The sequence below is a fragment of the Heterodontus francisci genome, chromosome 9, assembly GCF_036365525.1.
Source record: "Heterodontus francisci isolate sHetFra1 chromosome 9, sHetFra1.hap1, whole genome shotgun sequence".
Taxonomy (NCBI): Eukaryota; Metazoa; Chordata; class Chondrichthyes; order Heterodontiformes; family Heterodontidae; genus Heterodontus; species Heterodontus francisci.
This window is the reverse complement of record NC_090379.1, coordinates 108,653,924-108,675,016: the sequence shown is the minus strand read 5'-3', so window position 1 is coordinate 108,675,016 and position 21,093 is coordinate 108,653,924. Positions and strand designations below refer to the sequence as shown.

Sequence of the window (21,093 nt, the reverse complement as noted above, 5' to 3'; positions counted from 1 at the left end):
AACATCTCAATATCAACCCTAAATATTCCTGCAAAGAAATGAAGTTTAGGCGCTAATTATCCAGCCTGTGTACAATAGTTAACTGCAGGTTTGACCATCTTTAGGATCATTGGGGCATCTTAAAAAGTATAGGTGTCTGGTGGCTATCAGAAGTTGTATCGTGGTCTTGTGCATCTGGTGATTCAGAACAGGATTGGTGAAAAGCTGGGAACAGGTGAGCTGCAGATGGTAGGGATGGAAGAGGGGGAATAATGGATTGTGTAACTTTAAAAAAAAAAATGGCTTTGTTTCTGAAAGTGTTGCAGATTGACTATAATTCCAAGATGAATTAATTAGGTCTAAAAGGCAAAAGGGAAACCAAAGGTCCCCTATAGGCATATTAACAGTGAAGAAGACTGGTGGGGCCGATTCAGGACTAAAGTGAAGATCTATTGGTGGAGGCAGAAAGCATGGCTGAGGTAATAAATAAGTATTTTGCATCAGTGTTTACCAAGGAAGAGGACTTTGCCAAAGCTGTGGTAAATGATGTTGCCAGATACCAGATAAGATAAAAATAAAGAGACGGTCCTAGGAGGGTTGGCAGTACCAGGAAGTAGATAAATCATGCAATCCAGATGAAATGCATCCTAGGTTGCTGAGGGAAGTAAGGGTAGAAATTGCAGATATGTTGGCCACAATTTTCCAATCCTCCATCGATACAGGAGTGGTGTCAAAGGACTGGAGGATTGCAAATGTTACACCCTTGTTCGGAGAAGGGAAGAAGGATAAACCTGACAATTATAGACAGGTCCATTTAACATTAGTAGTGGGGAAGCTTTTAGAAATAAAAATGCAAGAGGAAATTAACAGCCACTTGAACATGTATGGACTAATAAAGGAGAGCCAGCACAAATTTGTTAAGGGCACATTGTGTTTGACTAACTCAGTAGAGTTTTTAGATGAGGTAACATGAGGATGAATGAAGGCAGCGTAGTTGATGTTGTATATATTGACTTCTAAAAGATGCTTGATGAAGCGCCACATGTTAGGCTTGTTCGCAAATCTGAAGTGCACGTGATAAAAGGGGCAGCAACAGTGATGGTACAAAATTGGTTAAGGGATAGAAACTAAAGAGTTGTGGTGAATGGCTGTTTTTCAGACTGGAGGGAGGTAACATTGGAGTCCACCAAGGTTCAGTACGAGGACCATTGCTGTTTTGGATATACATTAATGACTTGGATTTAGAGGACACTGGGCACAAATTTTCAGATGACACAAAACTTTGTAGTGTAGTAAACAGTGAAGGAGAAATAGATTTCATGAGGGCATAAACAGACAGGTGGAATTGGTGGTGAAGTGCCAGATGAAATTCAACACAGAAAAGTGTGAGGTGATATATTTTGTCAAGAAAGAATGAGGAGAGACAACACATGCTAAATGGTACAATAATAAAGGGGATTCTCGTGCATAAACCTTTGAAGGTGGTAGGACAGGTTAACAAAGCAGTTAATAAGCAATGGGATCGTGGGCAACGTTCCCTACAAAATTTTGTTGTGCGCAGCTAGTTTCCTCAAAACGCAGTACCTTTAAATTTTTTTGTGTGGCCATGCAGGCAGGGTATTTAACACTGAACAAAGCTACACAGTATCTCCCCTCGATGTTCAACGGCATTACCATCGCTGAATTCCCCCACTATCAACATCCTAGGGGCTACCATTGACCAGAAACTGAAATGGAGTAGCCATATAAATACCATGGCTACAAGAGCGGGTCAGAGGCTAGGAATCCTGTGGCGAGTAACTCACCTCCTGACTCCCCAAAGCCTGTCCACCATGTACAAGGCACAAGTCAGGAGTGTGATGGAATACTCTCCACTTTTATGGATGGGTGCAGCTCCAACAACACTCAAGAAGCTCGACACCATCCAGGACAAAGCAGCCCGCTTGATTGGCACCCCATCTACAAACATTCACTCCCTCCACCACCGACGCACAGTGGCAGCAGTGTGTACCATCTACAAGATGCACTGCAGCAATGCACCAAGGCTCCTTCGACAGCACCTTCCAAACCCGCGACCTGTACCAAATAGAAGGACAAGGGCAGCAAATACATGGGAACACCACCACCTGCAAGTTCCCCTCCAAGTCACACACCATCCTGACTTGGAACTATATCGCCGTTCCTTCACTGTCGCTGGGTCAAAATCCTGGGACTCCCTTCTTAACAGCACTGTTGGTGTACCTACCCCACATGGACTGCAGCGGTTCAAGAAGGCAGCTCACCACCACCTTCTCAAGGGCAATTAGGGATGGGCAATAAATGCTGGCCTGGCCAGCGACGCCCACATCCCCTGAAAGAATAAAATAAAATAGGCTGGTATGTGGCCACACACGTGCATAGATTAGTGGGAACCTTGATCCTGGCCTTTACAAATGGAGGCATAGAGTACAAAGGCCGGGGTATTATGCTGAGCTTATTTAAGACACTTGTTTGGCCCCAGCCGGAGTATTGTGTTCAATTCTGGGCATCACACTTTAGGAAGGACGTAAAGACTTTGGAGAGGATGCAGAAGAAATTTACGAGACTGTTTTCAGGGATGAAGGATTACATTTACTGGAGAAGCTGGAGTTCTTCGTAGAGCAGAGAGGGATAGGAGGAGATTTTATAGAGGTGTTTAAAATCATGAAGGGTTAGGATAAAGTAAATAAAGTGGAACTGTTTCTTGTGGTTGAAGGGTCAATAACCAGAGGCGCAGATTTTAACTGATTGGCAAAAGAACAGGACAGACACGAGGCAAAATTTTCATGTAACAAGGTTAGGATTTGGAGTACACTGCCTGATAGAGTGGTGGATACAAATTCAATAGTAGCCTTCAAAAGGGAATTGGATAAATACTTGAAGGACCACATGGTCTCCTTCTGTGCTTGCTGTACAAATCTATGATTCTATGAATGCATTTTGTGCTGTAACTTAGGAATAGGTATTTAGACATAACATTTCCTTGCTCAACCACAGCTCCCAGCACCCTGCTGCTCACAACTTCGAGAAACTCCTGTTAAATGGTAAAGAAACCTCATTATTCAGCGCCCAGCCTGAAAATACAACAAAGTTGAAGGCTATGTTCAAAACTCTAGTTACCGTGTTTTAACTTGAGTAAGAAATATTTTTCAAATCGATTAGATGGATGGGATATTTTGCACAAATATTCAAGGTTATGACAAAAATGTTTACTCATTGTTCGATTTCAACCAACTTTTTTTGCTCAGTAAGTTTTTGTTAATTCTTTCATGGGATGTGGGCGTCGCTGGCAAGGCCAGCGATTGTTGCCTATCCCTAATTGCTCTTGAGAAGGTGGTGGTGAGCCACCTTCTTGAACTGCTGCAGTCCATCTGGTGTAGGTACCCTGACAGTGCTGTTAGGAAGTTCCCAACATCACCAATATTATTTGGATTATTTAGTGCAGCATTCTAGTAAATAAATGGGATATGGGAGTATCATTAAGTGGGTAATTTAAAATGAAACATTTTCCTTGTTGATTTCCTGCCCTTTCTTTCAATAGCTAACTCAGGTGGAAGGATTCTGTTGGCTTTTGACTTGTGCAGCTGCTGTTTTCAGATTGAATCCAGATTCAGTCTCCCATGAGTTTTGAACTGGCCATTGGATCCAGATTGTGGAAGTTAAGAGTGTAGGCGCTTTGGGATCTGCCTGGAAAGAGTAAAGGAAAAGTGTTCCAAGCAGCGCTGTGCTGTGTAACTTAGAGGATAACAATTGCTTAAGATATTTCTTCTATCACTCATCTAATATTGAATTCCAAATTATAAGTCCAACTGCACACAAAATCAGTTTCCAAGTGGATGTCATATTGCTGAGATCAGCCATTGCTGTCAAAGCGTTGCCAGGATTGCTTTTTCACCTAACTGTGGTAGAATACTAATGTAAATTTAGATGTTGGGAGTTTTAAAGTCCCTTCCTACCCCCCCCCATAACTTTGAGCAGACATATACATACAATCTGAAGATTTTGAATCTACTGAAAATTTCTGGTTAATCATTTGATTAAAGGAAAGGGTTCAGTGAGTAAAAAACTAAATATTTGTATTATTTTGAACCTCAAAGTAATTTTACAGCCTCCAGGTGTTCTGTAACAACAACACATGCACCCATTCTGTCCAATCCCAAACAGTAATTTATTCCCCAGCCAAGCTGTAAGATCTTGTGTCCAGTATTCATTCCATTCCCGTGCATCATACTAAGTTTTTCTGAAAAAGCCAATGGGCTTGATACTTTGTATATAATGCTATCACCCCTGTGTTTGCTGACCTATATTGCCTCCCGATTAAGCAACATCTTGCTACTAAAATTCGCAACCTTGTTTTCAAATCCCTCCAGGGCCTTGCCCCTCCCTATTTCTGTAATCGCTCTAGCCCCACAACCTCTGAGATATCTGTGCTCCTCTAATTCTGGCCTCTGTGCATCCCCATTTTTAATTGTTCCACCCGTTTGTGGCTGCGCCTTCAGCTGCCTAGGCACTAAGCTCTGGTATATCCTCCCTATACCTCTCTGCCTCTCTATCTTGCTTTCCTCCTTTAAGACACTCCTTAAAACCTACCTCTTTAACCAAGCTTTTGGTCATCTGACCTGATATCTCCTTATGTGGCTCGGTGTTGTATAATGCTCCTGTGAAGTGCCTTGGGATGTTTTACTACGTTAAAGACTATATACGAATTAGGAGCAGAAGTAGGCCATTTGGCGCCTCTAGCCTGCTCCACCATTCAGTAAGGATCATGGCTGATCTGTTTGTGTTTCGAATTCCACACTCCCATCTACCCCCGATAACCCTTGATTCTCTTGCCTAACAAGAATCTATCTACCTCCATCTTAAAAATATTCAATAACCCCCACCTCCACCACCTTCTGAGGCAGAAAGTTCCAAAGTCGCACAACACTCAGAAAACATTTCTCATCATCTCTGTCCTAAAAGGGTGACCCCTAATTTTACAACAGTGCCCCCTAGTTCTTGACTCACCCACAAGAAGAAACATCCTTTCCACATCCACCTTGTTAAGACTGTTCAGGATCTTATAAACTTTAATCAAGTCTCCCCTCACTCTTCCAGTGAAAACAAGCCCAGTCTGTCCAATCTTTCCTTATAAGACAACCCGCTCATTCCAGGTATCAATCTAGTAAACCGCCTCTGAACTGCATCCAAAGCATTTACAACCTTCCTTAAATAAGGAAACCAAAACTGCAAAACAGTATTTGAGATGTGGTCTCACCAATGCCCAGAATAACTGAAGCATAACATCCTTACTTTTATTTTCAATTTCTCTTGCAATAAAGGATAGCAATCCACGAGCCTTCTTTATTACGTGCTGTACCTGCATAATAACCTTTTGTGACTCATGCACTAGAACACCTAGATCCCTCTGCACCTCTGAACTCTGCAGTTGTTCTCCATTTAAGTAATACTCTGCTTTTTTTATTCTTCCTGCCAAAGTGAACAACTTCAATTTTTCCCAGATTATACTCCAGACGGCATTACCCCTGAAATAATTAGTTTAGTTTAGTTTAGAGATACAGCACTGAAACAGGCCCTTCGGCCCACCGAGTCTGTGCCGACCATCAACCACCCATTTATACTTCTTTGGGCCTCCTTATCTCGAGAGACAATGGATATGCGCCTGGAGGTGGTCAGTGGTTTGTGAAGCAGCGCCTGGAGTGGCTATAAAGGCCAATTGTGGAGTGACAGGCTCTTCCACAGGTGCTGCAGAGAAATTTGTTTGTCGGGGCTGTTGCACAGTTGGCTCTCCCCTTGCGCCTCTGTCTTTTTTCCTGCCAACTACTAAGTCTCTTCGACTCGCCACAATTTAGCCCTGTCTTTATGGCTGCCCGCCAGCTCTGGCGAATGCTGGCAACTGACTCCCACGACTTGTGATCAATGTCACACGATTTCATGTCGCGTTTGCAGACGTCTTTATAGCGGAGACATGGACAGCCGGTGGGTCTGATACCAGTGGCGAGCTCGCTGTACAATGTGTCTTTGGGGATCCTGCCATCTTCCATGCGGCTCACATGGCCAAGCCATCTCAAGCGCCGCTGACTCAGTAGTGTGTATAAGCTGGGGGTGTTGGCCGCTTCAAGGACTTCTGTGTTGGAGATATAGTCCTGCCACCTGATGCCAAGTATTCTCCGGAGGCAGCGAAGATGGAATGAATTGAGACGTCGCTCTTGGCTGGCATACGTTGTCCAGGCCTCGCTGCCGTAGAGCAAGGTACTGAGGACACAGGCCTGATACACTCGGACTTTTGTGTTCCGTGTCAGTGCGCCATTTTCCCACACTCTCTTGGCCAGTCTGGACATAGCAGTGGAAGCCTTACCCATGCGCTTGTTGATTTCTGCATCTAGAGACAGGTTACTGGTGATAGTTGAGCCTAGGTAGGTGAACTCTTGAACCACTTCCAGAGCGTGGTCGCCAATATTGATGGATGGAGCATTTCTGACGTCCTGCCCCATGATGTTCGTTTTCTTGAGGCTGATGGTTAGGCCAAATTCATTGCAGGCAGCTGCAAACCTGTCGATGAGACTCTGCAGGCACTCTTCAGTGTGAGATGTTAAAGCAGCATCGTCAGCAAAGAGGAGTTCTCTGATGAGGACTTTCCGTACTTTGGGCTTCGCTCTTAGACGGGCAAGGTTGAACAACCTGCCCCCTGATCTTGTGTGGAGGAAAATTCCTTCTTCAGAGGATTTGAACGCATGTGAAAGCAGCAGGGAGAAGAAAATCCCAAAAAGTGTGGGTGCGAGAACACAGCCCTGTTTCCCACCACTCAGGATAGGAAAGGGCTCTGATGAGGAGCCACCATGTTGAATTGTGCCTTTCATATTGTCATGGAATGAGGTGATGATACTTAGTAGCTTTGGTGGACATCCGATCTTTTCTAGTAGTCTGAAGAGACCACGTCTGCTGACGAGGTCAAAGGCTTTGGTGAGATCAATGAAAGCAATGAAGAGGGGCATCTGTTGTTCACGGCATTTCTCCTGTATCTGACGAAGGGAGAACAGCATGTCAATGGTCGATCTCTCTGCACGAAAGCCACACTGTGCCTCAGGGTAGACGCGCTCGGCCAGCTTCTGGAGCCTGTTCAGAGCGACTCGAGCAAAGACTTTCCCCACTATGCTGAGCAGGGAGATTCCACGGTAGTTGTTGCAGTCACCGCGGTCACCTTTGTTTTTATAGAGGGTGATGATGTTGGCATCGCGCATGTCCTGTGGTACTGCTCCCTCGTCCCAGCACAGGCATAGCAGTTCATGTAGTGCTGAGAGTATAGCAGGCTTGGCACTCTTGATTATTTCAGGGGTAATGCTGTCCTTCCCAGGGGCTTTTCCGCTGGCTAGAGAATCAATGGCATCACTGAGTTCCGATTTGGTTGGCTGTATGTCCAGCTCATCCATGACTGGTAGAGGCTGGGCTGCATTGAGGGCAGTCTCAGTGACCACATTCTCCCTGGTTCTAGGTAGTGCTCAACCCAGCGGTCCATCTGTTTGCGTTGGTCAGTGATTATGTCCCCCGATTTAGATTTGAGGGGGGCGATCTTCTTGATGGTTGGCCCAAGAGCTCTCTTCATGCCATCATACATTCCTCTGATGTTTCCGGTGTCTGAGGCCAGCTGAATATGACTGCATAGGTGTTGCCAGTAGTCGTTTGCGCAACGCCTAGCTGTTCTTTGTGCAGTACTTCTGGCTGCTTTAAGTGCTGCGGATGCTAATCTTACACTAATCCCATATTCCTATCACATCCCCACCTGTCCCTATATATTTCCCTACCACCTACCTATATTAGGGGCAATTTATAATGGCCAATTAACCTATCAACCTGCAAGTCTTTGGCATGTGGGAGGAAACCGGAGCACCCGGAGGAAACCCACGCAGACACAGGGAGAACTTGCAAACTCCGCACAGGCAGTACCCAGAATCGAACCCGGGTCCCTGGAGCTGTGAGGCTGCGGTGCTAACCATTGCGCCACTGTGCCGCCCCCAAAATTAAGAGCGCTAAGCCTGCTATACTCTCAGCACTCTACAAATTGCTTTGCCTGTGCTGGGATGAGGGAGCAGTACCACAGGACATGCGCGATGCCAATATCATCACCCTCTATAAAAACAAAGTTGACCGTGGTGACTGTAACAACTACCGTGGAATCTCCCTGCTCAGCATAGTGGGGAATGTCTTCAACCGAGTCGCTTTAACCAGGCTTCAGAAGCTGGCCGAGCGTGTCTACCCTGAGGCACAGTGTGGCTTTTGTGCAGAGAGATTGACCATTGACATGCTGTTCTCCCTTCATCAGCTACAGGAGAAATGCCGCGAACAACAGATGCCCCTCTCCGTTGCTTTCATTGATCTCACCAAAGCCTTTGACCTCGTCAGCAGACGTGGTCTCTTCAGACGACTAGAAAAGATCGGATGTTCACCAAAGCTACTAAGCATCATCACCTCATTCCATGACAATATGAAAGGGACAATTCAGCATAGCGGCGCCTCATCAGACCCCTTTCCTATCCTGAGTGGCGTGAAACAGGGCTGTGTTCTCGCACCGACACTGTTTGGGATTTTCTTCTCCTTCCTGCTCTCACATGCGTTCAAGTCTTCAGAAGAAGGAATTTTCCTCCACGCAAGATCAGGTGGCAGGTTGTTCAACCTTGCCCGCCTAAGAGCGAAGACCAAAGTACGGAAAGTCCTCATCAGGGAACTCCTCTTTCCTGACGATGCTGCATTAACATCTCACACTGAAGAGTGTCTGCAGAATCTCATAGACAGGTTTGCGGCTGCCTGCAACGAATTTGGCCTAAGCATCAGCCTCAAGAAAACGAACATCATGGGACAGGACGTCAGAAATGCTCCATCCATCAATATCGGCGACCACGCTCTGGAAGTGGTTCCAAGGTTCACCTACCTAGGCTCAACTATCATCTCTCGATGCAGAAATCAACAAGCGCATGGGAAAGGCTTCCACTGCTATATCCAGACTGACCAAGAGAGTTTGGGAAAATGGCGCACTGACACGGAACACAAGTCCGAGTGTATCAAGCCTGAGTCCTCAGTACCTTGCTCTACAGCAGCGAGGCCTGGACAACGTATGTCAGCCAAGAGCGACGTCTCAATTCATTCAATCTTCGCTGCCTCCAGAGGATCCTTGGCATCAGGTGACAGGACCGTATCTCCAACACAGAAGTCCACGAGGTGGCCAACATCCCCAGCTTATACACCCTACTGTGTCAGCGGCGCTTGAGATGGCTTGGCCATGTGAGCCGCATTGAAGATGGCAGGATCCCCAAGGACACACTGTACAGCGAGCTCGTCACTAGTAGCAGACCCACCGGCCGTCCATGTCTCCGCTTTAAAGACGTCTGCAAATGCGACATGAAGTCCTGTGACATTGATCACAAGTTGTGGGAGTCAGTTGCCAGCGATCGCCAGAGCTGGCGGGCAGCCATAAAGCGGGGGCTAAAGTGCGGCGAGTCGAAGAGACTTAGCAGTTGGCAGGAAAAAGGACAGAAGCGCAAGGGGAGAGCCAACTGTGTAACAGCCCTGACAACCAATTTTATCTGCAGCACCTGTGGAAGAGTCTGTCACTCTAGTATTTGCCTTTATAGCCACTCCAGGCGCTGCTCCACAAACCACTGACCACCTCCAGATGCTTACCCATTTTCTCCCGAGACAAGGAGGCCAAAGAAGACTCCATCTGCCAGATTTTTGCCCACTCACTCGACCTATCTGTATCAGTCTGCAACCTCCTTCACAACATACTTTCCTACCTACCTTTGGTGTCATCTGCAAACTTAGCTACCAAGCCATCGCTCCCCTCATCTAAGCCATTGATATAAATTGTAAAAAGTTGAGGCCCCAGCGCAGACCCCTGTGGTACTCCACTCATCACATCCTGCCAATCAGAAAAGGACCCATTTTGCATACTCTCTGTTTTCTGTCAGTCAGCCAATCATCTTTCCATGCCAATATGCTAACCCCTACACCATGAGTCCTACTTTGCACAATAACCTTTTATGTGGCACCTTGTCAAATGCGTTCTGGAAATCCAAGTACAGTACGTCAACAGCTCCCCTTTATCCACAGTGCATGTTACTCCTTCAAAGAACTCCAATAAATTGGTTAAACATGATTTCCCTTTCACAATCACGCTGGCTGTTCCCAATTACCTTGAGTTTTTCTAAGTTCCCAGCTAAAGCCTCCTTAATGATCGATTCGAACACCGCATGGGCGGCACAGTGACGCAGTGGTTAGCACCGCAGCCTCACAGCTCCAGCGACCCGGGTTCAATTCTGGGTACTGCCTGTGTGGAGCTTGCAAGTTCTCCCTGTGTCTGCGTGGGTTTTCTCCGGGTGCTCCTGTTTCCTCCCACAAGCCAAAAGACTTGCAGGTTGGTAGGTAAATTGGCCATTATAAATTGCCACTAGTATAGGTAGGTGGTAGGGAAATATAGGGACAGGTGGGGATGTGGTAGGAATATGGGATTAGTATAAGTGGGTGGTTGATGGTCGGTACAGACTCGGTGGGCTGAAGGACCTGTTTCCGTTCTGTATCTCTAAACTAAACTAAAACCTTCCCCACGACAGACGTCAAGCTAACTGGCCTGTAGTTACCTGTTTTCTGCCTCTCCCCACCCCCACTTCTTGAATAGAGGGGTTATATTTGCTCCTTTCCAGTCTGATGGAACCTTTCCAGAATCTAGCAAATTTTGAATAATTCACACCAATGCATCTGCTACCTCATTAGCCACCTCTTTTAAGACCCTAGGATGAAGTCCATCAGGACCCGGGGTCTTGTCAGTTCGCAGCTCCATCATTTTGCTCAGTACTGCTTCCCTGGTGATTGTAATTTCACCAAGTTCCTCTCTTCCTTCCACCTCCTGATTTATAGCTATTGCTGGAATGTTTCTTGTATCCTCTATAGTGAAGACAGAAGGAAAATATTTGTTCATTTTATCTACCATTTCCTTATTAACTCCCCATTCTCCCTCTCTAGAGGACCAACACTCACGTTACTTTCTCTTTTCCTTTTTAAATACCTATAAATATAAGTTGTTACTACATTTGTGGTATATGTGAGTTTGCACCATACTTCGCAGAACAAGCATGTTTCAATGTGGAGCACATTTAAAGCTCATCGTGTGTACATTTGAACCATTGGTACTTTCTATATCTATTGGTGACTTCAGGCACTTTTATATTGAAGATATTGTTAATAGGAGGTGGATAGTACTTCCAACAGCATCTAACATTATAGAGGTATTTTCTCTGCCTTGGGCTATATCTGGGACTCTTCCTGGTCTATGAGGGCAGCCATTAGGAATTTGTTTTTACTCTTGAGCAGGCAGAATAAGGATTGGCAACATACTAGTAAAGAAAAATTGAGAACAGAGAATGGATTTTCAAAATCCCACTCTTAGTGTCATACTGTTTGGTAATTTCAGAGTGTTTAAGATACCTTTTATAGAGCTGGACAGGAACTTTTCGCACCACACAAGTGACGGGCAGTGACAATTTCCAACAAAAGAGAATCTAACCATCTCCCCTTGATGTTCAATGGCATTACCATCTTTGAATCCCCCACGATCAACATCCTGAGGGTTACCATTGACCAGAAACTGAACTGGACTAGCCACATAAATACTGTGTCTAAAAGAGCAGGTCAGAGGCTGGGAACTCTATGGCGAGTAAATCACCTCCTGATTCCCTAAAGCCTGTCCACCATCTACAAGGCACAAGTCAGGAGTGTGATGGAATACCTGCCACTTGCCTGGATGAATGCAGCTCCAACAACGCTCAAGAAGCTCGACACCATCCAGGACAAAGCAGCCCACTTGATCAGCACCCCATCCACCACCTTCAACATTCACTGCATCCACCACCGGTGCACAATGGCTGCAGTGTGTACCATATACAAGATGTGCTGCAGCAGCTCACCAAGCTGCCTTCACCTTCCAAACCTCTGACCTCTGTCACCTAGAAGGATGCATGGGGACACCACCACCTGCAATTACCCCTCCAAGTCACACATCATTCTGATTTGGGTGTGTATTACCGTTGCTTCACTGTTGCTGGGTCAGAAACCTACAACTCCCTTCCTAACAGCACTGGTGGTGTACCTGCCCAAGTGGACTACAGTAGTTCAAGAAGGCAGCTCACCGCCACCACCTCATGGGCAATTAGGGATGGGCAACAAATGCTGGCCTAGCCAATGACACTCCCATCCCATGAAAGAGTTTGAAAAAAAACTTGTTTTAATCATTTTAGGTAGTCCCATTGAAATATTGAATAAGATGCAACTTTTTAAAATTCAGTTTGATGTATGACATACACTTTAATTTAGTTTGACTAGTTTTCCTGAGCCCAGAAGTTGTATTTTGAAAAAAGAAAATTGAACCCTTGAAATGCTGAAGCTTCATTATATCAGACTGATGCCATAAAGTTCACATTACAGAATTTTTGGTTGCTCCTAAAGAGCAACTTTATCCTCACTAAGATGCTAAAAGCTACCAGTGTCTCATTCTGCTACGTTACTATTGGAAGGGGTTGGGTCCATTTGGACCTCACCACTCTCATTATGTAGGATCTTAATATGAAAAAATTTGAATGTACTAAGTTTTTGTTCTGTTGTATAACAAAGGACAAGTTTAGAGCGATGCCAAAAAACATCAAAAAAGAAGAAACTAGGAATTCAAAGGGAAAGAAGTAATTCTGCTGAATCAAACTCCATCTATTTCACAGCCAACACTGGGACTAAGAGCAGTGCTGAAACAGAGAGTGAAGGAGGGTAAGTAGAGCATTCTGCGCTGAATAATGATCTAAAATAGAACCATATCTTTGCATGTTTTCTCTGTACAAAGGACTGAGAAATAAGAAATTACCCGATAATACTATTGGGAACTCCTAGGCCATCTATCCTGAGTGTAATAGGTTTTGGAGATGTCCGATATACTACTTATACCATACCCTTAACTTCAACCTCATCACCATTGTGATATTTGTGTTTCTATTTATGTTTATGGTCTATGAGTTGGATTGTAAAGTAGTAATTGTGCCATCTGGAAGGTTTCATCATCCTATGATGATTCAGATTTCAAGAAACATAGTCATCTAAATTTGGAATCCAATTTATGGTTTTACCTCTTCCATTGGCAGGAAATGTTAGGCCACTGACATAGAAAGAAAGTTGCGATAGCAAAGCAGCTGCAGAGCTCCAGGAATAACTGTTGATGAACTTGCAAAGAATTCCTAAAATGGAAATCTTTTCCTAACTGATAATGTTTTGAATACTAAAACAAAAGCAAAATATGCAGATAGTGGAAATCTGAAATAAAAACAGAACTCTGCTGGGATGACTGGCAGAATCGTAACTTCCTAACCTGAGCACTGCCTCCAGCAGCCCAAAAGATCAGTTTAAATTTCCCACCAAGTGCACCCCTGTGAACTACAGATTGTTGATCCTTCCAGTATTATAACAGGACAATAGTTCTTTGAATTGAGATCCATTAAGGATATAAATAGGGTTGACTGGTCAGTTATGAGCTACTGTAAATAATGATAACTGTAGGCCTGGTGTTGGGAGGCAGAATAAGGTTAACCTGCATTAATTTAAACAGGATAATTTCCCTGCCTTTTCCACGATGCTTGTTACTGGATGCTGCTTCGGGCTGGCACCTGCAGAGAGCCACAACATTGTAGATTGACCACCATTTATCGGAACCATTGGGATCGATGGAAATGCAAATTGTGCAATTTCTGTAACAGGTGGCTGGTCCACCGCATTAATTTTATGCCCCGGCGATAAATTGAAAATTCACCTCTTAATCCCTCCACCTTGCTCATTTGAGCAATATCGGACGATAAGAATGGATTCCTGTTGACGACTTGCAGGTAGCAGTGTAATTAAAGAAATAAAGGTCATTGGATACAGAATGATGCACCTCCGTTAATATAGGGCAAAAATTTAACTCAGGGATTCAGACAATTCCATAATCAATGATAGTAAAACCTAAATCTAGAAATTAGATTGTAGCCTTGAAATAGTTCCTGCTATCTATTTCTATTTTAAATTTTTCCTTTGGTTTATGGGCGGCACAGTGGCGCAGTGGTTAGCACCGCAGCCTCACAGCTCCAGTGACCCGGGTTCAATTCTGGGTACTGCCTGTGTGGAGTTTGCAAGTTCTCCCTGTGTCTGCGTGGGTTTCCACCGAGTGCTCCGGTTTCCTCCCACATGCCAAAGACTTGCAGGTTGATAGGTAAATTGGCCATTAGCAATTGCCCTTAGTATAGGTAAGTGGTAGGGAAATATAGGGACAGGTGGCGATGTGGTAGGAATATGGAATTAGTGTAGGATTAGTATAAATGGGTGGTTGATGGTCGGCACAGACTCGGTGGGCCGAAGGGCCTGTTTCAGTGCTGTATCTCTAAACTAAACTAAACCAATCATTGCAGAGGTTGACTGCTGATATCTTTGGTTCGCCTTGCTTACCGACATTAATGCAAGAAGGTTGAGAATTGTCACTATTGTACCTTCACAACAAAATTTGCAATTGATTGAGGAGCTCTCCTAATACACAATACAAGTCATTTAATGCTCATGCTGAGTGCAGAAACTGTATGTTTGTGCTATCACAAGGTTAAAAAATGGAGTAACAAGCAGCATTCAGAAACAGTAGTGCCCTGCAACATGAAGAGAGCAAAAGAAAGTGCACCCAGGGGGCTCTCCCACCTTTACTTTGGCATTGGTAGTTGATTCCCATCAGTGCTTATATTATCCTGTTCACTTATCTCTTTGTAGTCCATCCAGTTTTGCAGATGTTATGATTGTTTTGCTGCTCCATTTATAGGAAACAGTGAGTGAAAGTGAATGGATGAATTTTCCTGTATCTTTACCCATGGGAAGCTGTTCATGTCGCCCAACCTGCTATTTCTAATCACTTAATTTTTTATTGGCTTTGGATAGTAGTTTGTTTACATGAGGTTGTGAAAGCAGGAAATGTGTATTTAAAACATTGGTTCTAAGACCTGAAAGTTGAAAATATCCTCTCTCACTTTGAAAAACAGGATGAGAATTAATGCCTGGTTGTGTCTTAAATAAGATTTACACAATCAGTACTGAAGAACATTACAGGATGTTGTCAATTAATCTGTGTTAGTGCTGGCACCATTAAACTATAAAGTTTTCGTTTGCTCTTCACATAGAGAAGCCTAAGAAGGGATTCAAAATCTTTTTTTAAATTATGAAAGGTTTTTAATACAGTAACAAGGGAAAGGCTATATCCTCTGGTTGAAGAGTCAGTGGCAGTAGGCCATCAATTTAAAATTGTCAAAGAGAATGAGGTTGGAGAAATGTCTTTGCACAGAGAGTTCTTGAACATTGTTTGCTATGCTGCAGTTGTGGCAGAGTGCACTGCTTCATTTTCGGGAAGAATAGATCAACCTTTGATGCAGATGATGATCCAGGTAATGAAAAGAGAGCAGAGTATTGGGAATAATTTTGGAATGCTCTAGCAGAGAACCTTTTTTCCAAAAATATACTTTATTCATAATTTTTAAAATACATTGCAGAACAGTTCAAATTGGACATTTCATAAATTTCAATAAAGATCAGCTTCTTTCAATGCAGTACATTAGGTGCCATACCAGATTATATTAACATTTGCATTACATACTGTTACAACCAAGGCAGGAGCAACGCACTGACAATTCAGTCCCATCACTCCACAGTTCACAGCACGTTATTAACGTTTTCCCACCAGCTGGAAAAACAGCCAAATTAAACACTCTAGTAACCTCCAGAATAAGACAGACCAAACTAGGTACCTTTGGACAGCAATGAATAAACTATTAGTTTTTAAAAAACTAAATCTTAGACACTATTAAGATAAATCTATGTCTAAAGACCTTATAACTTCTTATTTTAACCTAACTCCCCCATACATATACTTTCAAAAACTAACAGTTAACTGGTTTTAAAAGTTTTTTTTTAATTAGCTGTTTCTTAAGAATAAATAAATAAGTAAGTCTTTGTGGGTTACGTTCCTGATGAGTGAGGTATCCTCTTTCTTTTGGGCCTCCTTATCTCGAGAGACAATGGATACGCGCCTGGAGGTGGTCAGTGGTTTGTGAAGCAGCGCCTGGAGTGGCTATAAAGGCCAATTCTGGAGTGACAGGCTCTTCCACAGGTGCTGCAGAGAAATTTGTTTGTTGGGGCTGTTGCACAGTTGGCTCTCCCCTTGCGCCTCTGTCTTTTTTCCTGCCAACTACTAAGTCTCTTCGACTCGCCACAATTTAGCCCTGTCTTTATGGCTGCCCGCCAGCTCTGGCGAATGCTGGCAACTGACTCCCACGACTTGTGATCAATGTCACACGATTTCATGTCGCGTTTGCAGACGTCTTTATAACGGAGACATGGACGGCCGGTGGGTCTGATACCAGTGGCGAGCTCGCTGTACAATGTATCTTTGGGGATCCTGCCATCTTCCATGCGGCTCACATGGCCAAGCCATCTCAAGCGCCGCTGACTCAGTAGTGTGTATAAGCTGGGGATGTTGGCCGCTTCAAGGACTTCTGTGTTGGAGATATAGTCCTGCCACCTGATGCCAAGTATTCTCCGAAGGCAGCGAAGATGGAATGAATTGAGACGTCGCTCTTGGCTGGCATACGTTGTCCAGGCCTCGCTGCCGTAGAGCAAGGTACTGAGGACACAGGCCTGATACACTCGGACTTTTGTGTTCCGTGTCAGTGCGCCATTTTCCCACACTCTCTTGGCCAGTCTGAACATAGCAGTGGAAGCCTAGGTATCCTAGTGTGAAAATAATCAAATGCCTGTTGACATCTTCACACAGATTTGATGAAACAGTCCTTCAGTAGATAGGCATTCAAAACACTTCAGCTGTAGCAGGCATCAAACGGTTCTTTCAATGATGAGCACAGCAATAGGTCAACTTGAATTTTAAAATCGACAGTGTCTCAGTTGAAGCTTTACTGCGAATTCCAGCAAACGCAATCAGTCAAGAGAAATTCAATCTTGAAGCAACTACATCCTGGCTTGGAAGTAAAGAAAAGGAGTTTTCCTACCTTCAGCAATACAAATGGTCTCTTTTTAAAAAGAAAAAGGGCTTTTTTTCTCCTTAGGTAATTAACTTGGCCTGTAGCTCTTTGTAGAATTTCTGCTGAGAGAGAATAAACATCTCTTTTCAGTAGCACACCTCGCTGGTGGCTCTCAAAGCAAACTGGTTTTTGCCAGTTTTACACACAGTCAAATCGAAACATTACACCATGTGACCTCTCTCTCCTGTGTGGCCTAAGTAACAAAATGCAGCTGGCACACTATGCCTCAGAAATCCAAAAGCTTCTCCCTGTTTTAAAGGCACACTGTTTTAATCCAATGAAAAAAAAATATGGTTCCGTGACAATACCAAAAATATTCTCTGGTGCATGCAGCCCGAGGGGTTTTGCAGGTTTCCAGCCCCTCGCTATACTATGGTGGGAGGACCTTACAGAGTGGCTTTTCCCCATTGAGCCTTTGCGGCGGCTGCCCCAGGCTTCAGTGCGTCCCTCAGCACGTAGTCCTTCGACTTTGGAATGTGCCAGTCTGCAACACTTGGTCGTGGACAACTCTTTGCACTGGAAGACCAGCAAGTTTTGGGCAGACCAAAGAGCATCTTTCACTGGGTTGATGGTCCTCCAGCAACAGTTGATGTTTATCTTGATGTGCGTCCCTGGGAACACCATAGAGCACTGAGCCTTGCGTTACGGAGCTGCTCGGGTTGAACCTCGACAAAAACCACGACATCTCTTTCCAGACCTGCTTTGCAAAGGCACATTCCAGAAGGAGGTGGACGACGGTCTCTTCCATACCGCAGCCGCCTTGGGGGCAGTGTGTGGAGACAGTGAAACTCTCGGCATGCCGGAAGGATCTGACGGGGAGGACGTCTTGGTGCTTGTTTGAAAGTTCTGATGATGAGGCATTCTGCCAAATACGTTTGACAGTCTGCTCAAGGAACCATACGACAGCATCGACCATCTCCTTTTCCCGCAGGGCCTCGAGGACAGTACGTGTGGACCACTGCCTGGTGGATTTGTGGTCAAAGGTGTTTTTCTGCACAAACTTTTACATGAGGGACGCGTGATGCGGGACGGTCCATCTAAATGGAGCGTTCTGCAGCAGTGTGACCAGACTCATCCTTCGCAACACTGAGGACAGATAGAACTTCAGCACGTAGTGATACTTAGTGTTTGCGTACTGTCTTTTATAGGCAATAAATAGTAAAAGAGTGGTAAATGGAGGAGTGGGGCTGATTAGGACCTAAATGGGGATTTACACATGGAGGCGGGAGGCATAGCTGACATACTAAATGAGCACTGTACATGTCTTTAACATGGAAGATGATGTTGCCCAAGTCATAGTAAAAGAGGAGCTATTTCAGATAGTGAATAGGCTAAAAATCAAGAGGAAATATTAGATAGGCTGGCTGTACTTAATGTTGATAAGTCACCAGGACCAGATGAGATGCATCCAAGGGATGAGGGAAGCAAGGGAGGAAATGGCGGAGACACTGGCCATATCTTCTAATCCTCCACAGGGGTGGTGCCAGAGGACTGGAGAATTGCAAATGTTACACCCTTGTTCAAAAAAGGGTGTAAGGATATGCCCAGGACCTACAGGCCAGTTAGTTTAACCTCCGTGGTGGGAAAGCTTTTAGAAACGATAATTTGGGAAAACATTAATAATCACTTGGACAGATGTGGATTAATTAGGGAAAGCCAGCATGGATTTATTAAGGACAAATCGTGTTTAACTAATTTGCTTGCGTTTTATGAAGAACTAACAGAGAGGGTTGATGAGGGTAATGCATTTGATGTGGTGTCCATGGACTTTCAAAAAGGCATTTGATAAAGTGCCACGTAACAGGCTTGTCAGCAAAGTTAGTGCCCATGGAATAAAAGGGACAGTCGAGACATTCGCTGAGTGGCAGGAAACAGAGAGTGGTGGTGAATGGTTACTTTTCAGACTGGAGGAAGGTGTATAGTGGGATTCCCCAGGGTTCGATGTTATGACCCCTGCTTTTCTTGATCTATATTAATGACCTAGACTTGAATGTACAGGGCATAATTTTAAAATTTGCGGATGACACAAAACTTGGAAATATTGTGAACTGTGAGGAGGATAGTGATAAACTTCAAGAGGACATAAACATGTTGGGGGAACGGATTGATAAGTCAGTCATTTACGGCACAGAAGGAAGCCATTCAGCCCATAGAGTCCATGTCGGCTCTCCACTGCGTTATCCAGTCCGTCCCACTCCCTGCCTCAATCCCTGTAGCCCTGCGAGTCTCTTTCTCACAGGTGGCCATCCACCTTCCTCTTGAAGTCATTGTCTCCACTTCCACAACCCTTGTGGGCAGAGTGTTCCAGGTCATTACCACCTGTTATGTAAAAAAAAAAAAAGAGTTTCCTCATGTTCCCCCTGCATGTTCCGCCTCGTGTCCCCTAGTCCGAGTACTATTTGTGAATGGGAACTGTTTTTCCTTGTCTAACTTATCTAAGCCTGTCATAATCTTATACACTTCTGTGAAATCTCTCCTCAATCTCCTCTGTTTTAAGGAGAACAAACCCAGCTTTTCCAACCCAACCTTGTAACTAAAATCCTCCATCCCTGGAACCATTCTGGCAAATCTGCTCTGCACCCTCTCAAGGACCCTCACATCCTTCCTGAAGTGTGGTGACCAAAACTGGACAAAGTACTCCAATTGGGGCCTAATCAGAGCTTTATAAAGGTTTGGCATAACTTGCCTGCTTTTATGTGCACAAATCATTGAAAGTGGCAGGGCAGGTTGAGAAAGTGGGTAATAAAGCATACAAAATCCTGGGCTTTATAAATGGGGGCATAGAGTACAAAACAAAAAAGTTATGATAAACCTGTATAAAATGCTGCTTCGGCCTCAACTGGAGGTGTCCAGTTCTGGCTACCACTCTTCATGAAGGGTGTTAAGGCATGAGAGCGGGTGCAGTAAAGATTCATAAGAATCTTGTGGCGCAGTGGTTAGCACCACAGCTTCACAGCTCCAGCGACCCGGGTTCAATTCTGGGTTCTGCCTGTGCGGAGTTTGCAAGTTCTCCCTGTGACCGTGTGGGTTTTCGCCGGGTGCTCCGGTTTCCTCCCACCGCCAAAGACTTGCAGGTTGATAGGTAAATTGGCCATTATAAATTGCCCCTAGTATAGGTTGGTGATAGGAGAATTGAGGGAAGGTGGGGATGTGGCAGGAATATGGGATTAATGGAGGATTAGTATAAATGGGTAATTTAGTAGTTGGCAGGAAAAAAGACAGAGGCGCAAGGGGAGAGCCAACTGTGCAACAGCCCCAACAAACAAATTTCTCTGCAGCACCTGTGGAAGAGCCTGTCACTCCAGAATTGGCCTTTATAGCCACTCCAGGCGCTGCTTCACAAACCACTGACCACCTCCAGGCGCGTATCCATTGTCTCTCGAGATAAGGAGGCCCAAAAGAAAAAGAAGTATAAATGGGTGGTTGATGGTCGGCCCAGACTCGGTGGGCCGAAGGGCCTGTTTCAGTGCTGTATCTCTGAATAAATAAATAAATAGTTGGTTCTAGGGATGAGGAACTTCAGTTATGTGGATTGGTTGGAGAAGCTGGGGCTGCTCTCCTTGGAGAAGAGAAGATTAAGAGGAGATGTGATAAAAGTGTTCAAAATCATGAGGGGTCTGGACAGGATCGATAGGAACAAACTGTTCCCATTAGTTTAAGGATCCTGAACCAGAGGACACTGATTTAAGATGATTGGCAAAAGAACTAGAGGCAACATGAGGAAATGCTTTTTTTTACACATCAAGTGGTTAAGATCTGGAATGCAGTGCCTGAAAGTGTGGTGGAGGCAGATTCAATCAAGGCCTTCAAAAGAGAATTGGATAATTATCTGGAGAAAAAATTTGCAGGGCTATGGGAAAAAGGCAGGAGAGTAGGCATTGGTAAGTTTCTCTTTCAGAGAGCTGGCATGGACATCACAGGCTGAATGGCCTCCTTCTGTGCTGTAACCAGATGAGCTCATTAAGAG

The 21,093-nt window shown here is 44.6% G+C and overlaps 1 protein-coding gene across 5 annotated transcripts in view; it reads left to right on the top strand.

Annotated features, from left to right (window-relative positions):
• The window catches only part of LOC137373966 (regulator of microtubule dynamics protein 3-like), a 338,872-nt gene that overhangs the window by 20,545 nt on the left and 297,234 nt on the right, over window positions 1–21,093 (top strand). For 4 of the 5 annotated variants that reach the window (XM_068039652.1, XM_068039653.1, XM_068039656.1 and 1 more), the window contains exon 3: window positions 12,655–12,801. The exons of the other annotated variant lie outside the window; for it this stretch is intronic. In XM_068039652.1, the coding sequence (XP_067895753.1) occupies window positions 12,655–12,801 (147 nt within the window). The remainder of the gene's footprint in view (window positions 1–12,654; window positions 12,802–21,093) is intronic. 5 annotated transcript variants of the gene reach the window in all.